The 23,570-nt window shown below is 44.6% G+C and overlaps 2 protein-coding genes across 3 annotated transcripts; both read left to right on the top strand.

The window, feature by feature from the left end:
• Positions 1–2,186: 2,186 nt before the first annotated feature.
• LOC311107990 (uncharacterized protein) lies at positions 2,187–8,586 on the top strand (the record flags this gene model as incomplete). Its single annotated transcript, XM_084150623.1, has 3 exons — positions 2,187–2,253; positions 2,473–2,580; positions 3,039–8,586. The coding sequence occupies 3 exons, from the start codon at positions 2,187–2,189 to the stop codon at positions 6,902–6,904; spliced, it is 4,041 nt and encodes a 1,346-aa protein (XP_084006749.1). The 3' UTR covers positions 6,905–8,586.
• On the top strand, positions 8,586–22,295 carry LOC311121678 (uncharacterized protein). Of its 2 annotated transcripts, none has more exons than XM_084157989.1 (2): positions 8,586–9,400; positions 20,323–22,295. In XM_084157989.1, exons 1-2 carry the CDS (start codon positions 9,268–9,270, stop codon positions 21,768–21,770), a joined length of 1,581 nt encoding a protein of 526 aa, XP_084014115.1. In that variant the 5' UTR covers positions 8,586–9,267; the 3' UTR covers positions 21,771–22,295. The 2 variants fall into 2 exon arrangements, with proteins under 2 accessions (XP_084014115.1, XP_084014114.1); XM_084157988.1 differs by lacking the exon at positions 20,323–22,295 and adding an exon at positions 12,031–17,802.
• The last annotated feature ends 1,275 nt before the right edge of the window (positions 22,296–23,570 follow it).

Below are 23,570 nucleotides of genomic sequence, written 5' to 3'. Positions count from 1 at the left end.
GTGCATTTGGATGATCCAGAAGAGGATTGGGAGAATGTCATATGGTCAGATGAAACCAAAATATAACTTTTTGGTAAAAATTCAACTCGTCGTGTTTGGAGGACAAAGAATGCTGAGTTGCATCCAAAGAACACCATACCTACTGTGAAGCATGGGGGTGGAAACATCATGCTTTGGGGCTGTTTTTCTGCAAAGGGACCAGGACGACTGATCCGTGTAAAGGAAAGAATGAATGGGGCCATGTATCGTGAGATTTTGAGTGAAAACCTCCTTCCATCAGCAAGGGCATTGAAGATGAAACGTGGCTGGGTCTTTCAGCATGACAATGATCCCAAACACACCGCCCGGGCAACGAAGGAGTGGCTTCGTAAGAAGCATTTCAAGGTCCTGGAGTGGCCTAGCCAGTCTCCAGATCTCAACCCCATAGAAAATCTTTGGAGGGAGTTGAAAGTCCGTGTTGCCCAGCGACAGCCCCAAAACATCACTGCTCTAGAGGAGATCTGCATGGAGGAATGGGCCAAAATACCAGCAACAGTGTGTGAAAACCTTGTGAAGACTTACAGAAAACGTTTGACCTGTGTCATTGCCAACAAAGGGTATATAACAAAGTATTGAGAAACTTTTGTTATTGACCAAATACTTATTTTCCACCATAATTTGCAAATAAATTCATTAAAAATCCTACAATGTGATTTTCTGGAAGAAAAAACTCTCATTTTGTCTGTCATAGTTGACGTGTACCTATGATGAAAATTACAGGCCTCTCTCATCTTTTTAAGTGGGAGAACTTGCACAATTGGTGGCTGACTAAATACTTTTTTCCCCACTGTGTGTATATATATATATATATATATATATATATATATATATATATATATATATATATATATATGTTACTTAAACGAAACACAGTAGGCTAATTGAAGGTTCAGCCCTCATCCACATATATTAGCGTAATGCATTGTTTGGAAGTTGCTGCAATAGAACCAAGAAATGTCTGCGATTTCTGTATTGTCCAAATCTTGTAGATAGACAATCAGCATTACATTGACAGAAAGCACTTTGGAGTCTGCAGCAATCTATCATTAGAGCATATTAGTATAATAGTAAATTACCATTGAAATGTAATATACCAATGCATATGTACATTCTCTGATTGCTCTTCCAGTTTTATGATACATATTAAACATGCATTGTGTGACAGGCTGGACATACACATGCAAATCTTAGAAAAAAGCATTATACAATGTGTATTTACCATGTGATGATAAATCATTATAATAGGGCTATAATGTTTAAGATATGGAAATGTTTCCCTACATAGCACTTAAATGAAAATATGCATCAGTATGTATTTTGCTTCAGATTTTCATGATCTGTTTCTCGTGATGTTATCAATTTATTAAGCATTATCTACAAGTATGATGTATGTGTTATTATCTTGCATGCAGTGTCTGTTGTGTAGACAATAAAATGCAAGGGATCTGTAAACAAATTAAGCATTTGTGTACCATTTTGAACAATTTATATACGTAATTATAAACTGGGTGGTTTGAGCCCTGAATGCCAATTGGTTGACAGCCGTGGTATATCAGACCGTATACCACGGGTATGACAAAACATGTATTTTTACTGCTCTAATTACGTTGGTAACCAGTTTATAATAGCAATAAGGCACCTCGGGAGTTTGTGGTATATGACCAATATACCACGGCTAAGGGCTGTGTCCAGGCACTCCGCATTGCGTTGTGCTTAAGAACAGCCCTTAGCCATGGTATATTGGCCATATACCACACCCCCTCGGGCCTTATTGCTTAAATATAGTTGAAGGGTCTGACTGTTCTGAGACATGTATTGACTAAAGATTAATAAAGGCAACCCTGAACTATATCTCATCACAGCTCTTCAATAGCTCTTTATTCAGACAAGTGCTGATGGTGCAATCTGTTGACTGATGTGAGTGAATGCCCATGGATAAATGCTTTTGTTTCAATACTCATGACAATCTGAAGTGGACAAACATAACATCACCGAAAGAATGCAGGGCAGGCGAAGACCTTTTACTTCACACCATCACACTCTAGCGGCCAGTAACGTCATATACAATTTGATTCGCCTTCTGTTTTCACGTTGAGGAAGAGGGGTCATAGAGAACCATCTTTGGATGAGTGCTGCATGGGTAAAACATGGCTGCTGTGCATTCATCAGAGATACGCCAGGGCGACCCTAACGATGAGCTGGGGGACCCGGGGGGTGTAGCACAAAAATGTGAATCATCTGAGTATAAATCGACAGACCCCGATAACACTTTTGCTGATGAAGAAGACAGAATTCCTGAGGATTCCAATGAAAATAGAGAATCTAGTATTGTTACCGATGGGCTTGCTAGCCAGACTGAAGCTAGCATTGCGCTTCGAGCTAATTATAAATCAAATATAGGTAATGATGTGGTCGATTTAACATCTTCTGAAGAAAAGGCCCACAACACCGATGTTTCCTACAACAAGCAGCGGCATTTCGATTGGTCTGAGACGGAGGACGAGGAAGACGGCACGGATGCAAAAGAGAATGGAAACGACGGTAAGTTTATGTTCGCTAACTAGCGTTGACTGTTTCTTTCTTCGAATAGCCTTATCAATATTAACTATGTAAGCTCACCGTCTATCTAGTTTGGAAAACAGTCGTGTGCAAAAACAGACTGAAATGTACGGGATATCCCTGGAAACATGCAGGATGCAGCATTGACTGTAAATGTGCTCATGCTCACTAATTGCCAAGATGCTAGCTAGTTGTCTCATGGGCTGAATGAGCTAGCTAGCTTTGTTATTGGCCAACTGTTTATCCAATAGGATATTGATCATATAGGATATTGATCATACTATCCGTTCCCTTTGATGTCATAAAGGCCTTTATTCATAATATTTTTGTGGAGATAGATTTTTTTTATAGTAGGCCTGTTTTCGTATTTAGTCTAACGTTTGTATTCATGCTTACTCATGAACTCATGACAATGTGTTGTATTTATTTTGTATTTACAGTGCATAATGATGATATGGGGATAACTCCTGAGGTGCAGCAGGATAAGATTACTGACGATATCTCAGATGCAGAGGATGTGGAAAAAGAAAAATCACATTCTGACGAGGATATGGATGTATCAAAAGACACGGGTGAAGAAGATGGTAAAGGAGGAGAGGAGGAGGAGGAAGAAGAAGAAGAAGAAGAAGAAGAGGAAGTAGGAGGAGGAGGAGAAGAGGAGCGAACAGTGAAACGGAGGAGATGTAGTCTGGAGTGCAAAGATTGTGGGAAGAGGTTCACCCGTCGGGAGACATTCAACCTGCATCGTCACTTCCATGCTCACCAGGATGAACTGGCCTCACTCACCTGTAAGGAGTGCGGCCTTACCTTCCAGCACCGCAGCAGCCTCATCAAGCACCGCAGTGAGCACCAACAGAAGGTTGAACAGCCTGTGGAGCGGAAGAGGAGAAGGAGCCCACAGGGAGTCCACAAGGAGGAGAGGCCAGATCTCCAGTGTGACCACTGTGAAGAGACTTTCCCATCACTGAGCAAACTGAGGCTCCACACCTGCAACTGTGCCCCAGAAAAGGCTTACCGCTGCCCCCTGTGCCGCAAAGAGTTCCGCATGAAGGTCTCCATCACCAGCCACATGCAGACCCACTCCCTGAGCTCCCGCCCTTTCCGCTGCCAGGAGTGCCACAGGAGCTTCTCTGACTGCTTTACCCTGCGTGACCACCAGGGCTCCCATGCCTCCCTCAAGCCCTACGCGTGCCCTGAATGTGGCATGGTGTTCAGGCACCGCTCTGTCATGGAGGACCACCGTCGTAAGCACACAGAGGACACGCAAGGCCCCCACCAGTGCAACATCTGTGGGAAGCACTTCAAGTATTCCAGCCTCCTGCAACAGCACCAATACCTTCACACAGGCCAGAAACCCTTCCGCTGCCCAGACTGTGGCAAAACGTTTGCCTTAGCCCAGAACATGAAGGCGCACTGCCGCCAGCATAGACGGCACCCTCACGCCTGCCCTATTTGCCCCCTCACTTTCCCCGACCAGGGCAGTCTGCAGGCTCACGTGTCAAGCCACGAGACAGTCGCGGGACTAGATAAGGAGAACACAAACCACGGGGTGGAGCAAAAACGTATATTCAACTGTCCCCTCTGTCCTCAGAACTTTCCTTCACCAGCTGACCTGAGGGCTCACATGCTGATCCATGAAGGAGAGCATGAGAGGATGGAGAACGGGGCGTGTAAAGACTGGGAAACAAACAGTTACACCTGTCCCCACTGTCCTGCCACCTACTCTGACCAGTCTAATATGATGGCCCACCTGACAACTCACGCATCTGCCCGGGTCAGTGTAGAGAGGCAGGGTAATGGACTTGAAGTAGGGAGATCTGCTCCACTTAACACTGCCAACATCCCAGGGAGGTGGCATAGGGAGGAGATGAGTAGTAAGCCTTTAAAGTGTCCAGACTGTGGCAAGTCGTTTCGTCACCGCTCAGTGTTAACACTGCACATGCGTATTCATTCCAAGGACAAGCCTTACCAGTGCAAGGTGTGCAATAAGTCCTTCAGATTCAACAGCTACCTGCAGCAGCACATGATAATTCACACCGGGGAGAAGCCATACAAGTGCCCAGACTGCAGCAAGGACTTTGCTTTCCTGCAGAACATGAGAACCCATCAGAGGCTGCACACACAGAAACCGTTCCGCTGCACAAAGTGCCGTAAGGGCTACAGCGACGAGAATCAGCTTCAGCGCCATTTGCTGTCACACAACGGCGAAAAGCCCCACAAGTGCCACCTCTGCGAAAAGAGCTTTGGGCTGGCCTACCTGCTGCGGGACCATCTGAACACCCACACAGGTGAGAGGCCCCATCGCTGTCAGGAGTGCCACAAGACATTCCCCTGGCTCGGCAGCCTGCTGGTGCATCAGAAAATCCACGCTCGAAAGCGCCAGGGGTCGAGTCAGCCTTACTCTTTTCCAATGGCCATGAGGATAAGAGGCAGGGGTAGCAGGGGCCGGAGCGGAGGCAGGCTGGCATCAGGCTGGCCCAGGTGGGGTGGAATGGGGCAATCAGGTATGGACACCCCCCAACAAACACCTCCATATCAAGTCCCAATGTCAAGGAGTCCTGAGTGGCAGAGGAGGCCGGCCCAGCCACAGCCTCCCATGTTTTCATCCCAGATGGATATGCAGCAGCCAGGGGAGAGGTCTGCGAGAAGGCCTCCACCAGTCCACCAACAGTGGCGGGTGGAAGGTGGAGAACTGAGGCCTGTCCCACTGCCTAACCAGTCTCAACCGTCTCAGGATCCTGAAAGACAACCAGCACCTGTCCAACAGCAGCCATCTCCACCAAGACAGCCACAGCAGGTACCACAGTCTCCATTGATACAACAACAAGTACAATTACAGCTACAGCTACAGCCACATCTACAGCCGCAGCTGCTCCAACAGCAGGTTCAACATCATCTACAGTCTCCGCTGATCCAACAGCAATTACAGTGGCAGCAACAAGGTGGACAGCTCCAGCCCCAGCCAGTACCACAGCAGCAGTGGCCGCCTGACAGACAGTTGGTCCAGCTCCAGCAAAAGCTGCCCTGGTTACCAGATGCTCTGCCCCGGCCCGCCCCACCACAGCATCCCCAGCAGTGGCAGTCAGAGGGCCTGCCTCGGCCACCCCCACAACAACAGCCTGGCCTTAGTGCATCTCAGAGCCTAGAACCCCCTCCTCCAGGAGAAAGTGGAGGGACCATGCCCTTGGATAACAAAACACCCCCAGTGGCCAGGCCACAGAACCCCAGCCCATTAGCTGTGAGTGAGCAGGAGCAACACCGGCAACAGCCGAAGCCCATGAGCTGGGGTAACACACCCACTACACCACCAGCCCCCACACCGAGCTCTGTTCAGCTTGACTTCCCTGGGTCCCCCATTTACATGGATGGGGCTGCTTTGTGGGGTGGGCTGAGGACCTCTCCAGCAGTGCCAACATCCCAGAGCTCATCAAACAAGCTGGGCCAAGAGCTTAAGCTGCCAAGATGGTCGAGCGTCTCAGTGCCAATGCAGAAAGCTGTTAATGAATCATCCACACCTCCTAGAAAAGAGGACACTAGAGTTTGGGACTTTAATGCACCTCTGGTAATGTCCCCAACTGTTAGTTCATCAGAGAAAGCTGGGCGTGAGCAGAATAAACAGTGGTCTCCAGCTCTACTCAGTACATCCTCCTCAGCTCAGATGGGCCACAGCGCTGTCATGTCAATTTCAAGCCCTCCATCTCATGGGTTGGGAGGTAGTCCTTGGGATTTCAAAGCATCCCCCTCACACAAATCAGGCCTTAGCCAGGAGTTAGAGCAGCAGCAGCAGCAGCAGCAAAAACATATATCCTCCAGCTGGACCAATGTACCCACATCCACCCAGAATGTTCCCATCTCCATTCAATATGACCCGCAACGTTTCACTCACGGGGTGGGACCCACTGTGTGGGGTTTCCAAACCACTCCAGCTGGCCCTCAGCAGCAGCCAATGGTAACAGGCACTCAAATCATCATAAATCAGACCTCTCCTTTCTTCTCTCCTCTCCCTCCGATCCCTCCTCTTAGTTTGCCTGGCCCACACCCTCTTCACTCTGTAGCGGTCGGCTCTCTACCAAGGCCTCCACACCCAAACATTTTCTTCACGCCACAGGCGGTCATGAGTGAGAGGCCACACATGCCACAGACCCTGTCACTACCTCAGCTAGCCCCACGGCCTGTTCCTCACAAACTGGGCCGTTTGCCTTATGCCCGAGACCGCCTTCTCCAGTGCATGATCTGTGGGTGCTCTCTACCCCGGGAGTTGGACTTGCAAATGCACTACATGCAGCATGCACAAGGAGAGATTTGACACTGGCAAAGAGAGTGTGTGTACCACTCTGTTTTTCCAAATGTTTTTAATGTACATGTATTGTATAACTAGCAATTTAGCTGTGTTTTGTGTCTGTTTTTGACATTGTCTATGTTGTTGATCTCTCACTATAAGAAAGGGTCAGATACTCTCAAAAAGTGTGTATTTTGTTAACTTGATCAAGCACGGTTGTCAGTTTTCTGTGTTCACAGCTTTGCCTTGAACTGCAATGAACTTAGAAATATGACTGTGTAATGGGTTTCTTGGCCAGTACTATTATATTTACTGTGTTTTAAACATACCATGGACAGTGGCCCCGTTCACGAAAATGGTTAGCTCCTACAGACAGTGAGTCACGTGGCCGTGGCTTGCTATATAAAGTAGGCATACAGGCATTCGGTTACTATTCGATTGAACGTTAGAATGGGCAAAACAGGCGGGCCACAAACAGGCAAATAATGGCGCAGTACAACAGTGGTGTGCAGAACGGTATCTTGGAAAGCACAACACGTCGGTCCTGGTCACGGATGGGCTATTGCAGCAGACAACCACACCGGGTTCCACTCCGATCAGCTAAAAACAAGAAGAAGCAGTTCCAGTGGGCACGCAATCACCAACACTGGACAATTGAGGAGTGGAAAAACATTGTCTGGTCCAACGAATCCCGGTTCCTGCTGCGTCATGCTGATGGCAGAGTCCGGATTTGGCGTAAGCAGCATGAGTCCATGGCCCCATCCTGCCTGTTGTCAACGGTATAGGCTGCTGGCGGTGGTGTAATGGTGTGGGGAATGTTTTTCTGGCACGTGTTAGGTCCCTTGATAACAATTGAGCAACGTTTCCATGCCCCAAAGAATTCAGGCTGTTCTGGAGGCAAAGGGGGTCCGACCCGTTACTAGATGGGTGTACCTTAATAAACTGGCCACTGAGTGGATATGTCAACATATGGATCTTTGTTAGTTTTTTTTTTCTCTGAACACTCCTGTCTTTGTTACACAATTTTCAAATTCAAGTTTATTCCTCAAACAAGTGGATTTCACCTGTGTTGCACTGTATATTTGTGCCTTTGTTTCAAAACACTCTGCATGTTCTTTCTCTCTCTTAATGTTGTTGTGGGTGTTATTCAAATTGTCAGGTCTCCGAATAATTAGTCATTTGGATGAGTAATTTCTTATTCTGTCTACTTTTGGGTGAAAATGTATCTTTTGGTGCTAAATTCATGAAATTAGAGTTATTGGGAGGAGCACACATTTTATCCAAACAGTGTGGCATGGGTTAGTATACAAATTAATGTATTGCATTAAAATGAATAACTAATTAACTTTACCTGTTGGGTTTGTGATATTATATCAGCAACATCAGGACAATGTTGCCAGAAGATATGCTTGTTTCCACGGAGCTGCACTGGGGTCGGAACGCAATCATGGTTACATTAAGACACTGTGGAGCCGATGCGTGATATGGGTCGGAAAACGTACCTCAATGCAGGGATGGGATATTCCACTGTCTTAATGTAACCATGATTGTGTTCAGACCCCAGTGCAGTGTAAACAAACGTAATGGTAGGGTCGGTATCTTCTGGCAAAACATAATGTAACATATTTGACGTTTTACTACATCTGTCCAGTAGCTGTAGTTTTAAATATGTAAATACCTGGTAATAAAAATCCTTGGGGAAAATGTTATATTGTCTACTATGTTGTATTCAATAAAACACAATGACATAATAGTCCTGCAATAATGAAAACAGTCTACCAAATTGATTGTTTTCAACACAAAAAGCTTTGCATAATGTCCATTACATTGCATCTAGAGAACTAATTGTTGGGTCTAATGGTGCTTTCAATAGGAGGTAAAATCATGACGGCAGTGATCTTCAGGTCGGAGCTCTAGAAAGATGCCCGAGTTCCCGACTTGTAATTCCGAGTTGGATGACCGTTCAAAACGATTTTTCACAGTCGTAACTCGTTTTTTTGCGAGTTCCCATTTGTGTTATGGAACACTCGGAAGTCGGATATATCCCACTTCCGAGTTCCCAGTTGTTTTGAACGCGGCATGATTCGCTGACGTTCTCGCGCCATCTCTGTAGCAAGGAAGTTGTCGTTTGTCGTAATTTCCTACGACGGAACCACTGCAACAACAGTGTGCGGAGGAGAAGAGCAAGAGGCGCTCCGAACAGCATTCTAGGCATCCTATATCATTGTTTACCCCGCGAAAGGAGTTTTATTTTTGCATGCATTAGATGAGGCCCCCCTCTGAGAAATATCAGGGGAATTTAAGTAATAGAAGCGGTAAACACAAAGAACTTAGATCCAAGTTGCAGTGGCCTAGTAACAGCAAACCAAGCACCACGCTGAGTGTTAGCTATGGAGGATGCCTCCGCTGTAACGGTCAAAGACGAGGGAGGAGATGAAGAGGAGTCGGAAGATGTCAGTGAACATTCAACCAAGAAGACCGAAAACAGCGCCAACAAGTCTGCCAAAGATGACAGTACCGATAGTAAGTGACCCCATCCTTCCACAATCATCTAAACACAACTAGCTAATTAGCTAACGTTAACTAATGCTACAACATGCTCATATCCATGTTTGCTAGTTAGCTAATTAGCGTTAACTAACTATTCTAACATGATCATATCCTAGCTAAATGGCTAACTAGCTAAGGTTGCCGTTATTGTTAGGTAGCCATTGACCAGAAATCAATTTGTCCCATTTTATCTTGTGCACATTTTTAGCTAACTAGTTGGCAAAGTAGCTAACTAGTGGTGACTAGTAAGTGTGCGTGGTATAGTCGGTAACGTTGCTTGGGTTGCTAGTTAGCAAGGGGTAAATAGTCGTTCATCATCCGAATGACATCAGTACCGTTTTAGTTAAATGTCTACTCTTTGATCTTACGGTTTCTTCAATGTTACGTGAAATCCAGTAGGCTGTCATATATTGTGATAAATAATACTGGGGTGTATTTATTACGCCTATTCTGTTGCAAAACATTCCTTAAACGGAAGTGAACGAAACGGGGAGCGACCTACCTCAATTTGTCCAGTAGAAACTCTTGTTTTATTTGCTAAATGAAACGTTTTGCAACTGTTTGGCTAATGATTACGACCCTGGACTAGCGTGATCACCTCCCCAATGTTTTGGAACTTGTAAACGTGACGTACTTCCCCGTAGGCCAGAGCCGTCTAATTGTCCCCCACGATTAAATCGGAGCAAGTGTGGGTAGCTGCAGACCAATATGGCGACCGGAGTGTGGGTGTGTCGGAAGGAGTGGGTCTATGGAAAGTGAATCAGCTAATTGGGCAGATATTGTATGTTGCAACTCAAGACCGTTTTGCGTTGCTGATTGGGCTGCATGACGAGTCGATAAGCCGGCGTCCAGTACACCAGTGTTGTATGGACATGCCTGTCGATCTGATACCTGACCGTGATACACAGGAAGCGTCCTACTGGGTATCACGGTCCTGTCGCAGGCGGTAGCTAACGTGCCCCCCCCCCCCCCCCCCCCCCCATTGATAACCATCTAGATGTAACCTTGATACATGCACATACAGTATACTCAATGGGGAGGTCATGAATGGCAACAACACCAGGACACAGTGCCCTTCGCTCCCGTTTGATAAGCACTACTGTCTTTCAGGGGCGTGGGAAGTAGCTACCTAGTATCAGGGAGACAGTCACAGTAAGCACACGCATACAACCCATGAAGAAACAGTACACCCACCATCAGTACTTTTAATGAGAAATAGACAATGGACAGTTTTAGAACTGAAACTGTACAATTATTTGTGTAAAACAGTGAAATGAGACTCATACTAATCATCTGTCTTCAAAACAGAAGTACTCTCACGGTATGGTAGCTCAATCAATTTACAGTAGTTGCGTGGTAAGAAACGGAAGGGGAAAAAACACAGCTCAGTCAAAACCGTCTAGCCTATAGCAGAGTGCTTTCGACACACCCACTACTTTCCTTTCGGCATGCCCATACTCGGTCGCCATATTGAGCTGCCTCTACCCACCTCTCAATTGTAGGGGGGGACTATGGATCTGTCTCACACGCGATATCTCAGACACCACTGGCACGAAACATTTGCCCAGGAGCTGAATAGGTGAATCTTTGATCATTTTATTCAATATCTTCTGGTGAGATTCTCCTATTTGAGACATGATGAAATGTTTGATAGAGAACTTCATGGGGTCTCTATAGAGTAGACCTACATTTGGCTCCATAACCTGTCATTCACCTCAAGGGGAAATCATATGATCCCAATTATTTCTCTGTCCACTGGTCAGTAGTGTATAGGATAACTTGACTGATCTGAAAAGCGTGATGAATATTTAGGTTAAATCAAACTTTCCCAATACAGAAGTTAGGTTGAAATCCTTTAAATTAGGCTGCTTCACACGTTCATGTTTTAAAACAATTACATTTCAACAGAATATTATCCACAATGAGTTGACTCTCCATCGTTAGGTTGATATGCCCTTTAGCAAAGATTATTATTGTCAAGCAAAATGTATCTCTGTCAAAATATACATCCATCCAAACAAAAGTTGTATCTATTGCTACATTTTTATCTTGACGATAATATGTATCATTGTAATAAAATATGCTTAAGTCTTGTTTCTTTTTGACAGTCATGGAATTTTGGATGATGGTCACCGTTTTATAATCGTTAGAATTTTTTTAAGACAAACATTTTCTCATCTCCGCTCCTGAGCTGTGCTGCTGCAGGGAGGGGGGTGTTGCCTAGGCAACCAAATACTTGTTTTCTACCAAGCCTTGCTTGTTCAGCAAAGAGCAGCAAAGTTTCATTAAGTTGTAAGGAGTCTGTTACCGTGGAAACGGACTCAACAGCATAAATGCCCAGCCGTCCCGTCTTCAGTCAGCTGTTCTTTCCACAAAAAAATAAAACGGTTATGACAGTTATTTTAATTTTCATGACTGTCTTCATCCATAATCATTGGTTACACGATTATACGGTAATTGTGCAAGCCCTAATTGTACTTGGAGGCACATAGTCATTATCTGATATAATAAATATTCATTTGTGTTATTGTTTAGTTTTCTTTTCTCTTTTCTTTGGCAACAGGAGTCGCCCTGACCTCCCATTTTCCCCTTTCTATTTGTAGGGGATGGGCTTTTCCGCTGTCTGGATTGTGGAGAAGCCTTTGAGGAGGAGGCGGCCTACCAGGAGCATCAACATGAGCACACCCATGATGGCCCCATAGTCTGCCTGGACTCTGACTCCCAATTGGATGGCTTGCTTGTTTCAGAGAGTGGGGGCCAACGAACACTATGTTGCGCTCTTTGTGGGCGCAAATTTGCAGACTCAAGAGGTTTTTACTCACACCAGGTCAAACACCGTAATGAAGCCCTCAAGCAGTCAACTCCTGTTTTGCAATCAACTCCTGTTTTGCAATCAACTCCTGTGTTTCAGTCAGTTGTTGGGCCCCAGTCAACTCCTGATCAGAGCTCAGGGGTGGCTAAGCAGTATGTCTATGAATGTGAAGACTGTGGTAAATCCTATACTTCGATGGGCTCTTTCATCAGTCATACACGCTCACACAAGCAAGCTTCCAAATCAGTTTTCCATGAGCTGGCACACCTGAAAAAGAAGTCATTTGAGTGTCAAACTTGTGGTCGCTGTTACTCCCGTGCATCAGCTCTTGACGCTCACCGCCGTTGTCATGAGGTCAAACTAATCCCGAAGTCCCGCAAAAGGGGTGCAGAGAAGCGACCTCCCGCAGAGGAGCCTGCCATTGCAACAGAGGACAGCAACAAAGCTTCTGAACAGATACATGGGGCACAGGAAAATCTGTTTGGGTGTTCATGTGGCAAAACATTTCGCGCCCAGTCTGGCCTGAAAACACATCAACGATTTAGCCACAATGACAAATGTTCTCCTGAAAAGCTTAAGAGAAAACCCAAAAAATTTGACTGCAGTGAGTGTGAGAAGACCTTCAGTTCTTACGCCGGCATGCTCTGCCATCAACGCTATCATATGAAACGAGGTGGTAGTGGTGGCAAAAGGTTTCCATGTGAGGAGTGTGGCAAGGTCTTCACAACGCTCACATTCTACTACAAGCACCAGCGTTTGGCTCATACTGAAGAGACTCCAGCAAAGTCTTTCCTTCATCAGGTTTGCCAGCTCCAGAAGAAAGCGTTTGAGTGTCAGGAGTGTGGGCTCCGGTTTTCCAGGGCCTCGGCTCTCCAGTCCCATCAGCTTTGCCACCACTATGTTTTTGGAGGGACTGAGAAAGAATCCCAGACACAAACATCCCCACTACCTCAACATAAGCTATTACTGGATAACAAGACAGAGACTGAAATATTTGCTTTAGGGGCCATTGTCTACCCACAGGACACCCCTCAGACCCCTGTGACGGAGAGAGACTCATCTTTCTATGAAACTGATGGGGATGCAGAGGCTGATGGAACTGATGATGTCAATGTAGAGGTGATCAGTGTAAGTACCTCAGATGGCTCTGTAAGGGATGAAGAAGAATCACTACAAGAACTCAACCCTGATCTTGAATTACTGTGTGAATCAGACCAGGATGGAAAAGAGGAGGTGGATGCTGTGTTGTGTCAGACGGAGTACTTCTCTAGTACACTTAAGTCTAAACCAGAGATTGATCTGAAAATTGTACAAATTGACTTTCTGCCATTTGAAGGCGAAGGAGCTCAAACGGAGAAGGTTCAGGAACAAGACCCACCTAAAAGATTTAACTGTCCTGAGTGTTACCGCTGGTTCACCAGTGCTGCATCTTTGCGCTCTCACAAACTGTGGCACAGAGTAGATGGCAAAAAACTATGGAGTCCTGAAAATGATATTTTCAAGTGCAATGTTTGTGGATTTGACACTACACATCGGAAAACGTACCACAATCACATGCGAAAACACGATGGCCGAAAACCCCACAAGAGTATATTGTACCAGCTTGCCGGACTACAGAAGAATAGCTTCAAATGTGAGGTGTGTGGACAGTGTTTCTCACGCATGTCTGTCCTACACTCTCATCAGCAACAGCATCCAAAAAGCAAAGCTCATCCATGCCCAGATTGTGAGAAGACTTACTCTAATGCCAGTGGTTTGTACAACCACCGCAAAAGCTGCCGCGCTCAAACCCCCACCCAAAATGAAGTACCAGACACTAAAAGTGAAGTGTTTAATCCAAAGAAGACTTTATTAGGCCCAAAGGTTTATTATTGCGAGCGATGTGGAAAGGGCTTCTGGTCTTTGGGTGCTTACGCTCACCACAAGCAGAATCAAGCTCAGTGTGCACATTTGAAGGAGAAGAATGAGCCAACCGTGTCTTCACATTCTGCCAATGGCCCTCCACATGTTCGTGGTAAAGTTGCCTGCCCTGTATGCGGAAAGAAATTTCGTCACCAAGGCATTATGAAATCTCATATGAGGAAACACGAGAATGGGAATCATAGATGTGAACTTTGTAGCAAGTCTTTTCGGATGTTCTCAAGCCTCCTCAGGCACCAGGTTGTACATAATGCTCGAATCCTCCCGCCTCCTATCAAGTCTTTTCAACATCAGGTAGAACAAGTGAAGAAGAATGCATACAGCTGCCCTGATTGTGGAAAACTGTTTTCACGAGCCAAGGCACTTAAATTCCACATGAAGAGCCATGGTTATGAGACTGACTACTCTGCCTCATCGCCTAAATCTGCTCTTGAGCTAGAGGGGCTGAGGTGTTCAACATGCCTTGCCCATTTCATCAACATATCCTCATTGCACACTCACCAAAAACAGTGTGGCAAGATAAAGACTGTCAGTAAAAGCCACAAGGAGGATATTGCCCAACATGACACAGTTCCTAAGGCGAAGAAATTCAAATGTCCCTCCTGCCCTTCTCTTTTCAACAATTTACTGTCATTGCAGTATCATCGAAAAGAATGTGGCAAGTCGAGGGCAATTGGAGGCTTGGATGTAAAAGTGAAAGGAGGTTTAGAGAAGGAGACACAGTGCGTTGTCCAAGACCTTTTGAAAACAGCTCAGTCAAACAACTCCGGCACTGAGAAAATGACTCAATCTGTTGCTGAGAAGGAATGTGGTGAACAAAAGGAGACCAATGAGTCCCAAACCTTGAAGAAAGCTGCCACAATCAACGCAACTGATTTGAAATACAAATGTAAAGAGTGTGAGAGAAGCTTTGCCGTTGTAGGAGCACTGAATTTCCATAAAAGGATTCATGTTCTGGGTCACAAGTCTAAAGTAAAACCAAAGCTGAAATTGCAAGTGGCCGCAAGCCCTGAGGAACCTAAGCAACCCAAAAAGGTAGAGCAAACAACTAAAGGCCAATTCTGTTGTTCAGAATGCGGAAGACGTTTTATCTCCAATGCAGCCCTTGGCACTCACAGACGATGGCACACAGATAAGAAGTTTGCTGGGTCACTGATAAAAGATGACAAGACAAATTCTGTTGGACACAAGTCAGTGGATGAGGGTCCTTTTCAGTGCAACAAGTGTGGAAAGGGATTCTTCTACCTGTGTGTTCTCCGCCGACACCAGTTGTATTATCCGCCATGTCAGACCAAAGCCGAACCAGAGCCTGCAGCTGACACCAGCATGGAAGGCAACCGCAAACCCTCACACGCTGAATTTGCATGTCCAGAATGTAACAAAACTTTCGTAAAGGGCTCACTTTTATCAGCTCACTATGAAAGTGAGCATAACAAACCCATTGAGTCTGCAGATCTTCAGGTGGACCAGTCCATGACCATGTCCATTGAAGAGGTCCCGGAGCAGCCTGCCACGTCACACAACAAGTCTGACGCCTTTCCATTAAAGAAGCCAAAGCTTAAATTAAATCTTCACCAGTGTCCTCATTGTGATATGAGCTTCTTGAAAGTTCGAGGCTTGCGTGCCCACAAATGGCAGGCCCACTCCCAGAGCAAGAAGGTTAAGAGCAAGGGCACTTTGGCTGAGAGCAGGGACTCTGTTGCCATAAACAACTTGGATACCAAGGGAAATGAACTGGTTAATGAGAGTAAGGACTTGGTTACAGAAAACAAAGGCACGGTTGTCAAAACCGAACACTTTGTTACAAAGAGTAAGAATGCTGTTGGCAGAAGAAGGAAGAAGGGTCGACCGGGTTTCAAATCCATCCCTTGCGTTGACTGTGGGAAGAGATACAGTTCTTCTGGGGCACTCTATAATCACAAGAAGATCTGTGGAGTGCTCAAGCAGGAAGTTAAACCAGGAATGGCAGAAGTAGTTGCAGAGGAACCCTCATCACCAACCCGCCTCTATGAGCAGACAATCAAATGCCTCTTCAAGTGTGACAAGTGTGGCAAAGCTTTCCCAACTGAAGAGCAACTAGGAGCCCACAAGGACTTGGCAAAGAGCCGACCTCACTCTTGCGCCCTGTGCTGCCGTGGATATTGGACTGAGACTCAGCTGCAACAGCACCTGGCCTGGCACGACGAGGTCCGCCGGCGACTCCCAACAGAGCTTCGTTACAGACTCAGTGCTTCTGTAAGCACAGGGCCCGCTAAGCTCAATGTCCCTCTGCCTGATTTGAAGGCGAAGTCATCCCTCAAGCCACCACCTACACCCCCCTCCCGGCCACAGAATAGCCACAAGTGCCAGCACTGTGGAAAAGCGTTCCTATCTCCAGGTGCTCTGCATAAACACGAGGCTCAACACGACAGCGATGGCTCCTACCGTTGCTCCCTTTGTCCCCGGACCTTCAGTGAGATTCGGGACCTCATTGACCATCACCAGGAATGTATGGGTGATGACAAAGTGCATAGAGATCCCTACACTGCTGTCTCCTCAAGAGATACTGATGGCCTTACTTGCATTGAATGTGGAATGTGTTTCAGTCGAGAGTTGGAGTTGCACCAGCACTACATTGAACATGCTCGTGGAGCATATTAGATTAACAATGGAACTACTACAAGTCAGGAGATATTAGAAGTCGAATTTGACTTTTTCATGCACTTATGCACCTCTTTCTACTTCAGTTCAATTTTCTCCAGGTTATTTTTCAAAGACTAAGTGTCCAAGAGACTTGGTAAATTTGACTATTCTAATTATATTATAGAATGGTGTTAACAGCATTGCAAATATATCCACTAAGTGCTTATTTTAGCTCTTGACACTTATTCTATCTTTCTCAGGCTCTATTTCACACTGGACCTGTACAGAAATGTAAAAATGTCTAAAGAAAAACGCCTTTTATCAGTTCCCCTTTTAAAATGTGTCCTCTTGGTGTAGAAAAAGAGAAAGTTTGCTAACTGCGGTTACATTTAGAAAATGGTGCTATGTTTCTCTATGCCGAGAAATGATTACATCCTGTAAAGTACAGCAATTTGTCTGTCAAGGGAAGCACTAATTAAAGTTTGTTTTGCTTGACTTAGTATGCAAGGGGAGAAGACATGAGTCACCCACTTTCAGTAACATGCACTTGACTTTCTTTTGAAAAATTAATCAAGTTCTGGCTTTAACCTGTCTATATAAGATGGATGTTTATAGTATTACTAGTACCTATTTTTGTCTGTTTTCATTTGCGAAATATTACCACACTAACATTGTATCATTCATGATTAGAAAAATTGAATATTTTCCTGGATTTCACTACCAAAGTTCCCCAAATACTAACAGTTGATTTGTTACTTTTCTCTTACTTTCCTGTGTTGTGAAAACATTTATCTATCGTAATGAGTTTGATTTAACCAACTGGTTTAGCATTTGTTCATGGAGTTATGTTATTTTCCTTGGTTTAAATGAAACCTTAAAGTTTTTAGACTATTGCTAATCTTTTGAAGTCGTTACCTTTATCAATTTCAATGTAACCTTTTCCTTGTACCTTTAAACTACTACTGGTGTCTTATTTAACTAATGCAGACATGAAGAGTTTGAGTAAATGTTTAAAACTGTAGTTAAGTTTCCTGTGTGGTTCATTGTGTTGACTAAGTTACTGGTGTTAATGGGCCTTTTAAGCTTGACACAGAGTTTTTTTGGGTACCCTTCCCCAGTCCTGTCTCTGAGCTCTACGGACAATTCCTTCAACCTCATGCCTTGGTTTTTGCTTTAACATGCACTGTCAACAGTGGGACCTTTTTATATAGACAGGTGTGTGCCTTTTCCAAATCATGTCCAATCAATTGAATTTACCAGCTCAGTTGGTAGAGCATGGCGCTTGCAACGCCAGGGTTGTGGGTTCGTTTCCCACGGGGGGCCAGTATGAAAAATGTATGCACTCACTCACTGTAAGTCGCTCTGGATAAGAGCGTCTGCTAAATGACTAAAATGTAAATAAGGTATTTCTGTTTCTTATTTCTTATAAATGTGCTAACATTTCTAAACCTGTTTTTCGCTTTGTCATTATGGGGTATTGTGTGTGTGTGTGTGTGTGTGTGTGTGTGTGTGTGTGTGTGTGTATATATTTTTTTTAGTCAATTTTAGAATAAGGCTGTAACATAACAAGGTGTGGAAAAAGTGAAGGGGTCTGAATACTTTCCCAATGCACTAACTTTTTGGGCGACCTGACCAAATTCACATAGAAATATGTGTTATAGAGCTGTCATTTTCATTGAAAGCAATTCTAAGAAGCGGTAGATACATTTTATGTGCGTTATTTCTATGCTTCCCGTTCTTAAATTTTAGTTTTTGTCTTTTACTTTAAAGGTTTTGTACACCAGCTGAAAATACAATATTTTTGGTTATGGGAAATATATTTCACAGCAGTTTAGATGGTACAATAATTCTCTACACTATACTTTGCTTGTTTTGTCACAAACTAAAAATAGGTTAACTATTTTAGCAACCAGGAAATGGCGGCGTGATTTCTGCGTAGTTAATCTTTTTAATTGTTTCACACTTTCAAATGATAAAACCTATACAGTTGTTCCAGTCTAAAAACTGAACCATGAAAAACATCCTCAGACCATTATTCCTCCTCCACCAAACTTTACAGTTGGCACTATGCATTGGGGCACGTAGCATTCTCCTGGCATCCACCAAACCCCAATTCGTCTGTCGGACTGCCAGATGGTGAAGCGTGATTCATCACTCCAGAGAATGCGTTTCCACTGCTCAAGAGTCCAATGGCGGCGAGCTTTACACCACTCCAGCCGACACTTGGCATTGTGTATGGTGATCTTAGGCTTGTGTGCGGCTGCTCGGCCATGGAAACCCATTTCATGAAGCTCTGACAAACAGTTATTGTGCTGACGTTGCTTTCAGAGGCAGTTTGGAACTCGGTAGTAGTGAGTTTTGCAACCAGGACAGACTATTTTTACGCACTTAAGCACTCGGCGGTCCCGTTCTGTGATTTTGTGTGGCCTACCACTTCGCGGCTGAGCCGTTGTTCCTCTTAGATGTTTCCACTTCACAATAACAGCACTTAGTTGACCAGGGCAGAAATTTGACGAACTGACTTGTTGGAAAGGTGGCATCCTATGACGGTGCCACGTTGAAAGTCACTGAGCTCTTCAGTAAGGCCATTCTACTGACAATGTTTGTCTATGGAGATTGCATGGCTGTGTGCTCAATGTTATACACCAGTCAGCAACGGGTGTGGCTGAAATAGACAAATCCACTAATTTGAAAAGGGTCCACATACTTTTGTATATGTAGTGTATCATTTCAAATCCAAAGTGCTGGAGTGTAGCTTTTGTAGCTCACTGTATATGTTGGGGGTGTAAGTGGTGTGTGTTTGTATAATGTGATCAGTCTTGCAGTGTATTCTAATAAAGTATGTATCCAATCATGTTAATGATTAATGAGCCTAAATATGGAACGTTTTGAGCATACTGATCCTAGCAGTGGAGAGAACTACATACCTGTAAGTTTGAGTTTTCTGGTGCACTTAAAGCTGCAATATGTCACTTTTTGGGAGACCTGACCAAAATCACATAGAAATGTGAGTTATAGATCTTTCATCCCCATTGAAAGCAAGTCTAAGAAGCGGTAGATTGTTCTGTGTGCTATTTCTATGCTTCCCGTTCTTAAGCTTCGTTTTTGCGTCTTTTACTTTGTTTTGTATACCAGCTTCAAACAACTATTTTTGGTTATTTAAAAGCTATTTCACAGTGGTTTAGATGTTACAATGATTATCTACACTATACATTGCTTATTTTGCCACAAACTATTAGAATTTTAGCAACCAGGAAATGGCAGAGCGATTTCTGCATATTGCACCTTTAAAACACAATATGGTTGTGCCTGTGCTAAAATGTGTCAATTGGTGAAAACATCTTGCTTGTGAAAAATATGCACCTTCATCCTAAATCCCACGGTGATGCTGCTGATAGTTTATCTCAGATTGAATTGCCAAACTATCTTTACAAAAGAATTGAAACAAGTTCAAATAAATTGTTGAAAGTTTTTAACAAAATTACAGGCATGTCATGGTACTATATTGTCCTAATTTATGCTCCCTTTCTCTCCTCCACAGTGAAACTAGCCAGCATGAGGTGTCAGGACTGTGGACAGCAGTTCACTCGCTGGGAGGCCTTCAAGACTCACCTTCGCAAGCATGTCCTGGAGGAGGCGATGGCGGAGGAGGAGGAAAGAAGGCAGAGCATCAAGAGAGCCCTGGAGACTAACAGGAGCAACAGCAATGTGGAGTCAGCAGCACCTGAGAAAAAGCAGAAAAAGAATGACGACGGTGATTATGAAGAGAACAGTGACGTAGACGTGGAAGGTGATGAAGAAGATGAAGAGTTCTTCGACAGTTCCTGGCAGGTCAGACCATCAGAGATCGTCACGGTTCGTCCCCGCGTCGCCATGCTGTCTGAGGAGGAGAAGCCAGTCTTCAGCAGCTCCCACAGGGTCTATGCATGCTCCATCTGTGGGAAGGTCTACTCCTACCTCGAGTCGTTTAGAAATCACCAGAAGACTCACGAAAAAGAAGAAAAAAAACAACCCACGGAGAACAAGTGCCCGGACTGTGGGAAGGTCTTTGCTCGCCCATCCCTTCTGGTGACTCACTTGAAAGTGCACAGGCCTCCCGTGCCGATGGAACCCTCCACTCTGAAGTGCGATCAGTGTGTAAAAAACTTCAATTCCCTGCAGACGTATTTGATCCACATGGACCTGCACAAGCAGAAGCCCTTCTGGTGCCTGGCCTGTGCCAAAGGCTTTAGGGATGAGCTCTCTCTGGACAAACACCTGCAGGGCCACAACCTGAGGCGTCACAAGTGTGACATCTGTGAAAAATCTTTCCGCGTGCCCGCTGAGCTCCGCTACCACTACAATACTCACACCGGCGCCAAGCCCTACAAATGCACGCTCTGCAAGAAGAACTTCTCCCAGCTGGGCAACCTCATCACACATCGGAAGAAGCACGTAGGGGTCTACGTCGGGGCCAGTAAGACCCCATTGGGACCCAGGAACCACCAGTTTGCTGGGAGGAGAAGGGTGACTGAGATGAAGAGGCTGGTGTTCACAGGGATGGGTAGCACAGAGGAGGCGGAGGTGATAGATACGCTTCAAGAGGAAGAGGAGGAGGAGGAAGAAGAGGAGGAGGATATTGAGGTGGCAGACGAGAAAGTGGGTGAGGAGGAATCTGGATCAGAAGAGTCGGGGTCTGAGTCTAGTTCTGAAGATTCTGGCGCTGAGGAGGAGGAGTCGTCGTCGGGTTCAGAGTCGGGATCGTCTAAATCAGATTCATCAGACTCCTCTGGATCTGATTCCTCTGACGACTCTGATTCCTCTGGTTCGGGAGTGGAGGAGGAGGAGCAAGAGGGGAAAGAAGAGACTGCACTGGAAGCACTTGTGGCGGAGCAACAGAAAATACATAAGGAATGGGAGTGTTTTGAATGTGGTGAAGGGTTTGATCAAGAGTCTTCGTTGCACCTGCACTATATGAAACACGCCAGTGGGGAGCTGCCGGTACAATGACGGCCCAGTACATGGTGAGATTAGCGGTGAAATTATTGTTGAGTTGGGCACTGTTCAATGTGTTTCTACTACTTCAGAATTGAGTCACTGCTGAGCCCTTGAATTGAAGAACACTGAAGACAATTCCTAATGATTCCTCTTCCCATTGTTGATCACCAGTATTACTTATTTTTGTCCTTTTTTCTGCCCTGTCTGGGTTTTTTTTCCGGCCTCAAGTTTAAATGTTTTGAAGTGTGGGTTGAATGGGTGACTTTAGTTGTATGAGTTGAAGGCCGTGAGGAAGTTAGCTTTTTTCTTGCTACTTTGTCTTTACATTTTAGATTGTTTCTCACTAATCCAAATGTTTTTGTGCCTTTTGTCTTCGATACAACCATATCACTCACTCTTCTATCAGTCTGATAACCTATTCAGCTATATGTTTTTTGAAAAAGCTTCACATAGGAATTTTTTTGGTCTGGATGAAATTCCTGTTTTTGTTATCATAAAAATGTAACTTGTGTGATTAATAAATTAAATGCATTTTGAGGCCTCTCTTTGTATGTTCTTTACAACACAATTGCCTTCTCACTATGGTCTTAAATCAAACATTTCATTCAGATTGTAATGACTGTTTGTCATAAGTATTTCAGCCATTTTAGACTCCAACCCTGAATTTGTGTGTGCTTGGCACGTTTTCTGCTCTGTGGGTTGCAAAGGGTGACATCTACTGGCCTATGTGCATTTCTCCAGTCACTGGTTTTTTATTTATTTTACCAGGCAAGTCAGTTAAGAACAAATTCTTATTTACAATGACAGCCTACACCGGCCAAACCCGGACCAATTGTGCGCCGCCCTATGGGACTACCAATCACGGCCGGTTGTGATACAGCCTGGAATCGAACCAGGGGGTCTGTAGTGACGCCTCAAGCACTGAGATGCAGTGCCTTAGACCGCTGCGCCACTTGGGAGCATGACTCTTGTCCATTGGTTTTGAGGAACCTGTCTGATAAGTAATGTTTGATTGCTGGTTGATGTATGGCTGAACAGATACTAAGTTTTAATATTTTTTTATATGAATATTGCTATAGTAATCAAACATACATTTATCACAATGTATGTTGTCATGCTTTATAAGCTCACCAAATCATAGCTGACTAAACTCAACTCCATGGTGAAGGAAGTTTCTGATGAACTCCACCAACGGAGTTGAGCAGAGACCAGGCTTTGTGGAATTTGGCTCCATCTACATCAGTGGTTACCAACCTTTTCTGAGTCCAAAAGCAAGCAGAGATCTACCACTCAGATATTTTTTTTAAACATGTCTTAAAAAACATAAGCCTATGCAACAAGAACCTATTAAAAACAGTTCTGTAGCAATGAGGTTTGTGCTGTAGGCTATAGGCCCAATACATTATCATTGCATATTGGCTATGCTTGAATTGCCCTGCCAATGTTATTCTCAGACCATTTTGAAATTATATTTCAAAAATGTAGGTATATGATCACACTGGTAATACACTGCTCAAAAAAATAAAGGGAACACTACAATAACACATCCTAGATATGAATGAATGAAATAATATTATTAAATACTTTTTTCTTTACATAGTTGAATGTGCTGACAACAAAATCACACAACAATTATCAATGGAAATCAAATTTATCAACCCATGGAGGTCTGGATTTGGAGTCACCCTCAGAATTAAAGTGGAAAACCACACTACAGGCTGATCCAACTTTGATGTAATGTCCTTAAAACAAGTCAAAATGAGGCTCAGTAGTGTGTGTGACCTCCACGTGCCTGTATGACCTCCCTACAAC

Source organism: Coregonus lavaretus (assembly GCF_964263955.1).
Source record: "Coregonus lavaretus genome assembly, chromosome: 3".
NCBI classification, from domain to species: Eukaryota; Metazoa; Chordata; class Actinopteri; order Salmoniformes; family Salmonidae; genus Coregonus; species Coregonus lavaretus.
The sequence above is the reverse complement of the archived record's forward strand: the minus strand, read 5'-3'. Positions and strand labels throughout refer to the sequence as shown.